Source organism: Rhincodon typus, chromosome 8, assembly GCF_021869965.1.
Source record: "Rhincodon typus isolate 14 chromosome 8, sRhiTyp1.1, whole genome shotgun sequence".
Classification (NCBI taxonomy): Eukaryota; Metazoa; Chordata; class Chondrichthyes; order Orectolobiformes; family Rhincodontidae; genus Rhincodon; species Rhincodon typus.
Window position 1 is genome coordinate 45,942,710 of NC_063339.1, and position 7,127 is coordinate 45,949,836.

At 39.3% G+C, this 7,127-nt stretch overlaps 1 protein-coding gene across 1 annotated transcript in view; it reads right to left on the reverse strand.

Annotated features, from left to right (window-relative positions):
• armh4 (armadillo like helical domain containing 4) overlaps positions 1-6,617 on the reverse strand; it is an 83,674-nt gene extending 77,057 nt beyond the window's left edge. Inside the window, exon 1 of the mRNA XM_048600343.1 lies at positions 5,354-6,617. Coding sequence (XP_048456300.1) covers positions 5,354-6,617 — 1,264 coding nt within the window. The remainder of the gene's footprint in view (positions 1-5,353) is intronic.
• Positions 6,618-7,127: the final 510 nt, after the last annotated feature.

Genomic DNA, 7,127 nt, shown 5'->3' on the forward strand with positions numbered 1-7,127 from the left:
GTGTTCAACATTACAGTGAAAAGGCAGAAGTAGAATCACAGAACTGTTGCTGTGCAAAAAGAGGCCATTTGCCCAATGTGTCCACACTGGCTGTCTGAGCATATTGACAAAGTCCTCACCTTTCCCCAAAACTCTGCTTGTTGTTTCTATTTAAATCACATCCAATGCTCTCTTGAATACCTCAATTCAATCTGCCTTCATCACGCTTCCAGGCACTGCATTACAAACCTGGACCACTTGCTTCATGAGAAAGTTTTTTCGCACCCCACATTTGCTTCTTTTGCACAATGCATTAAAACAATGCCCTTTGGTTCTCAAACCTTTTACAAGTGGCAACAGTTTCTTCCCATCTACTGTGTCCAGGTCCTTCATGATTTTGAAAACTTCAGACCTCAGAAATCAGATCTCAGCCTTCTCCTCTCTAAGGAAAATAATCCCACCTTCTCCTGTCTATTCTCATAACTGATGTTTTTCATTCCTGGAACCATTCTCATAAACCTGTTCTGCACTTTCTCCGATGCATTCACATCCTTTTTAAAGTGTAGTACCCAAAACTGTTCACAATACTCCAGTTGAGGTGTAACTAATGTCCTATATAAATTCACCATAACTTCCCTGCTCTTGTATTCCATGCGCCTACTAACAAAGCCTGGAATACTGTATGTGTTATTAACAGCTCTTTCCTGCCACCTTTAATGATTAGTGCACATATGCACATGGGTTTTTTTCTGCTCCTGCATAACCCTTCAAATAGTATCCTTTATTTTACACTGTCTCTCCATGTTTTTTATACCAAAGTGTATCACCTGACACTTCTCCACATTGAACTTCATCTGCTAACTTTTCAACTACTCCATCAACTTGTCAATGTTTTTTTGAAGTTCTGCACTGTCCCCATTCAGTTTACTAGAGTTTCAAGTTTTGTGTCCCCTGCACACTAAGATCCACACTATATACAAATATGTATATCAGGAAAGGGAAGGGTCCAAGTACCAACCTCAGAAACACCAATATAAGCGTTCATCTAGCACAAAAAAGTCCAAAAATCCTTCTCATGCAGCAAGTGGTCCAGGTTTGGAATGCACTGCCTGGAACAGTGGTGAAGGCAGATTCAATTGAGATATTCAAGAGAGCATTGGATTTGATTTAAATATCCATGAAACTGTTTTCTATCACATAGCCAATTTTGTATCTACGTTGCTATTTTCCTCTTTATTCATGACCTATCACTTTCCTCACGGCTCTGTTATATGACATTGTATCGAATACCTTTAGAAGCCCATATACACCGCACCAACTGCCTTGCCCTCATCAATCCTCCTGTTACCTCTTCAAAAGCCTCAAGCAAGTTAATTGGATAAGCTTTTCCCTCAACAAATCCGTGCCAATCCTCCCAAATTAACATGTAATTTTCCCATGTGACTATTAATTATTTTTAGAAGTTTTCCCATCTCCAAACTTAAACTGACTGGTCTGTAATTGCAGGACCAATCTTTTTTTGAACAAGGGCATAACATTTTCAAGTCTCCAGTCTTTTGGCACCTCCCCCAAATCTGGGAAGGAATGAATTATTACCAGTGCATCTGCAATTCCTGCTCTCACTTCTTTCAATATTTTTGCGTGCATCTCATTAGGCTTTGATGCCTTATCAACTTCAGCACATGACACCAGGTTTATTTGAAAACACAAGCTTTCAGAGCCTTACTCCTTCTTCAGATGTTAGTGAGAGAGGTGGTATCAGACACAGAATTTATAAGTAAAAGATCAAAGGGTCATGGACATTCGATCTCAGATCTTCAGGTAAACATCCTGCAAGGTGGACTTCAGGACACACCACAACACAGAGCCGCCAAGCAGAGGCTGATAGCCAAGTTCAGTACCCACGAGGACAGCCTCAACCGGGATCTTGGGTTCATGTCACACTACAGGTGACCCCACCACACAATACACTGTCCCTCTCTCACTCACTCACACATACACACTGTTTCTCTCTCTCTCTCACACACACACAGATCCTCTCTCATACACACTGCCTCTCTCTCTCTCTCTCACACACACACACACACACACATATATGAATCTAAGGGGTGAATGTGTATTTGCAGATACATTCTATTTTGTTCAGAAAGTACACAATTTATAGACAGTCAATGTGGTGTTTTATAAATTCCTAATTTAGAAATAAAACCAGTCTGACTCCAAACCAAAACACAAACAGATTCTAAACAAAACCTCACACCTAACATGCATTGTCTGACCTAAAACATCACCTCTTCTTTACACTGATAAAACCTTTAGTTCTCTCAGGACAGTGACTTCAAAGGAATTTGGAGATTTATACATACATATTAATCAATTAAAACCTTCTAACTGCTTAAAGATTTAACAGCATCTTAGATTTGTTTAGTACATCCTCATCAGTGGTGTGACCCTTTGATCTTTTACTTATAAATTCTGTGTTTGATACCACCTCTCTCACCAACACCTGAAGAAGGAGTGAGGCTCCCAAAGCTTGTGTTTTCAAATAAACCTGTTGGACTATAACCTGGTGTCGTGTGCAGAAGTTGATAAGAGACCAAAGCCTAATGAGACTCACGCAAAAATATTGAAAGAAGTGAGAGTAACCTGGGCTGTAACCTGGTGTCTTGTGATTCTGACCTTGTCCATCCCAGTCCAACACCAGCACCTCCACATCGTACCTTTAGCACTGACCTTATCCAGTGCCTCTGCCTTATCAGCTTTAAAGAATTCTAGTGATTGTGTTTCCTCCTGTCACCATGGCCTGGATGGTGTCTGATTCACAGGTAAAGACAAATGTAAAGTATTCATTAAATACCTCACTCCTACCTTGTGCCAACATGTGTAAATCGCCTTTTTGTCCCTAATCAACCCTACTCCTCCTTTTATAACCCTTTTACTATCGATGTACTTAGACAAAACTTTGGCATTTCCCTTTATATTAGCTGCCAGTCCTTTTCATAATCCATCTTTGCTCCTCCTATTTGCTTTTTCATCTTTGTTCTGAGCTTTGTTATTCAGCTTGATTTTCAATTGTATTTACTACCTAATACCAGTGAAAAGCATACTTCTTCCTTAACCTAATTTCTACCTCCTTTGTAATTCAGGGTGCTTTAGATTTGTTTATCCTATCTTTCCTTTTTGAGGGAATATACCTTGACTATACACAAACCATCTCCACTTTGAAAGTGGCCCATTGTTCAGCAACTGATTTTTCCAACAATCTTTGAATCGTAGAATCAGAGAATCCCTACAATGTGAAAGCAGGCCGTTCAGCCCATCGAGTCACACCGACCCACTGAAAAGCAGCTCACCCAGACCCAACCCACTACCTTATCCCTTTAACCCTGCATTTTCCATGGCTAATCCACCTAGCCTGCACATCCCTGGACACTATAGACAATTTAGCATGGCCAATCCATCTAATCTGCACATCTAAGGATATCTTTGGTTCCTGTTTATTCAGACCAGCTCAATTCTTGCCCTATTGAAGTTGGCTCTCCACTAATTATTATTCTTAATCTGAAAGTGTGGCTATGAAAGGGAATCTGCACCTATTTGGCACAAGCATCGCTTTATAATATTTCTCTTCATCCCCCATGTTCAATCTTTCAACTACAAACGTCAAAGCAATTAACACAACCAGTGTTCTTTCTCAACTGAAATAATACAATTAGATTTTCAATGAAAAAGATGTGTTAGACATAAAGTTGTTCCGTGCCATTTTGACACAGTAGGGTTGAAATTTCAACTCTAACAGTGGGGAAAAAAGTGGTAGCAAATCAACCCCCAGAAGGGTATCCTACAAGGTTTCATTTGAAAGAATTATGGGGCGTTCCTGTCCTGCAACTGCGTTCAATTTCAGGCCCAGTGTTTTAATATTGTTGTTTTATTACTGAGTATAACTATCAATTTTTGCATTGGTTGTAGATATTTTAAGTTGTTTCTCATTTATTCTACTGAAGGCTTCAGTGCCCATTTACTCAGAGTCACCTTGGTTATGACATTCTTTCTTTTCAGCATCTACGAATTCCATAAATTATATTAGTATTCAAGCTCACTGCTCCTATCCAGGACCTATAAATAAGTAATTTATGTTAGAACATCACTTGAGGTAAAATTGTTCTAATTTTGTCAATTCATCATAAAAATCCATACTTGAAATTGTAGAAAATATTCCATTTTCCAAGATAAAACTTTTCCTTACGTGGTGTGATATACTTGTGAATATACTTCTGAGAATGAAAAATTGGCACGTCAGTCTGGGATGCAGTAAGAAATTATGTTAAACTGAGGATGAACAACAAACTGAAGAAAAAAGGATCCAAGAAGGAATATTTAAGATGAACTGAAAGAATGGCAGCAAAGTTGGAAGGAAGGAAGGAAACAGAACCTGTCGGGTGAGAGAAGGGAAGAGAGGTTGGTAATCTTGGCAAATACACAGTCTAGATAATTAATACGGGAGAGAAGGTGAAGGCATAATGGTTCTTAAACCTATGGCCATTGTTTTTTTTTTCGGTTTTGTGTGGCTAAGTGGTTAGCCCTGCAGCCTCACAGCACCAGGGACCTGGGTTCGATTCCAGCCTCGGGGGACTGTCTGTGTGGAATTTGCACATTCTCTCCGTGTCTGCGTGGGTTTCCTCCGGGTGCTCTGGTTTCCTCCCACAGTCCAAAGATGTGCAGGCTACGTGGATTGGCCATGCTAAATTGCGCATAGTGTTCAGGGGTGTGCGGGTTATAGGGGGATGGGTCTGGGTGGGATGCTCCAAGGGTCAGTGTGGACTTGTTGGGCTGAAGGGCCTGTTTCAACACTGTAGGGATTCTGTGATCTATAATTCAACATGTACACTACAAAAGAGCATCATTATGCAATTTATTTGGAGACCACCCTCTATGTCAAGGCAAGTGTTCAGTTTGGAGGTATTAGCTGTCACAAACAATACTATAGAATGGGACACGCAGTGGAGAGTAGGAACACCTGCATGGATCAGGCTGGCACAAAAGAACATTTAGGATATTGAGCGGAGGGGGCAGAATTTAAGCACTTGCACTGGGTTAGAAGAAAGTACACTGGAATGGAACATCTGGGGAGCAAGGGCGAAAGAATATCAGAGCAGATGAAAAGCTTCGTCTACAGAATTGATAGAGAGGTTGAGCAGCAAACAATCATTAAAGCTAAAAAGACCAAACCAAATTCCAAACTTTTACTAGTGATAGGTTCATGGATGCCAGGTGATAGCAGAGAATAGTCCAATCAGTCTTTGACGCTTACCACAATAATACAAACATGTAATATTGCCTCACTAGATTTTTAATAATTTATTTATACTTGTACCTTCTGAGGCTGGTTTCTGTGGGAGATATGTTGTTGGCAAAGCAGATATCGCAGAGGGAATCCCATTTGTTGCTGGCAATCTTGAACTCAATCCCTTATATATGTTTTTCGCAGTTCCAATTATAGCTTCTGTGCTGGACACTTGCACTGTTTGAGTTGTTTTCAACATAGTTTCCAGAGAAGATGATGAGACTGACTCTGTCAATGCAGCTCCCTGAACTGATGTTGTAACTCTGGGTGTCGTAGTCACCTGAAATGTATTGGGTGCCTTGCTGTCTGTTACTGCACCCACTGTGGTTGCCATGATTTCATTCATTTCTTTCTCATCATTTGGATTATTTACATTCCAGCTGAAGTAATTACCCTCTAGTTTACTGATTGTTGTTGTTGTTGTTAATTCTTCATTCCTGAAACTTCCAACATTTGCATTCGTGAATTCTGAGAAATTTAACATTTCTGAAGTCAATATTGTGGCATCTTTGTGTGTTGTATTTATAAGAATTGGTTTACTTGTAAGAGGCAAAGCTGTAGTGTCGTGACTATTTAGCGTAAAGACTTCATTGCCAGAATGAGTTGTCCTGGCTGTCTCACCACCACTTTCATTTCTGGTGACCCCACTAAAGACAGTTGAAATTGTAACTTGTTCTGGCACTTGTTTCTTATTCTTCATTGTTCCTTCAGTTTTCTGGTTATTTTGAGTGGCAGCATCATTCTGTGTTGCTCCTGTTGTCGTGTAAACAATATTGTTAACTTCGCTGGCATCAATGCCTTGACTGGAAGAGGATTTTGTAGTTGAGACTGTTACAAAGTCTTTCTGTTGAGACTGTAGAGTTTTATTCCAATTGTCATCTTTTGTACTTGTATTAAATTGGTCCTGAAATGGCACCATTGTTCTAGTTGTAGGTAATACATCAAGGCTGGTCATGGTGATTACATTTTCATTTTCTGTCTTATTGGTTTGTTTTGTTTCTTTTTTCTCAGCAATGCTAGAAGTTATTGCTGCAGTTAATGTTTCTAATGAAGGCCTTAACATATTACTGAAAACAGAAGAACTTGTTTTCACTCCACTGATCTCTGTGGCACTTTTCACCCCATTACTGTTCTCATCATAGCTTGTGGTGCTTTCTGGCTTTTCAGTAGAAACCTCAAATATTTGCATGTTTCTTCTTTGCCACTTGTGAATGGTGGAAGATCTCAGTCCCGGTAAGCAGATGACAGTGACCAAGATAGCCACACAAGCACAAAATTTTGCTGGTCTCATCATTACTCAAAAAATTAAGGAATCCCCCTGAAGATAACTGCACAAATAAATCTGAAACAAAATAAGCTCAGTTTTGTTTGTGAAACATTTACAGTGACACCACAGTATTAATATCGTTCAAAATAAATATAACACAAATATATCTCATCTGTCACACTGATGTACATACATCAGTGACTGGAAATACAAGAAAATAAGATTCACAAAAATCCATTTACCTGGCCGACAAAAATTCAAAATCTCCCCAAAGACCTAACGTAAAAATCATTTCATTTTAAAAAAGTAAAATCAGACAATTTTTACGAAGTGAAAATATAGAGTACACCATACCATACTGAAGCATCATCCTGTGATAAAAGTACAGACTTCATCCCATGGAACATGTATGTTTTCATAAATAAAATTTTGTTTCTATTTTATGAATGTTGCTGATGGAAAGCTTTAAATTAATTGAGCATAGAGGGCAGGGAAAAGAAATAATAAGGGATCACCCACTTTCTTTACAGCCTAAGG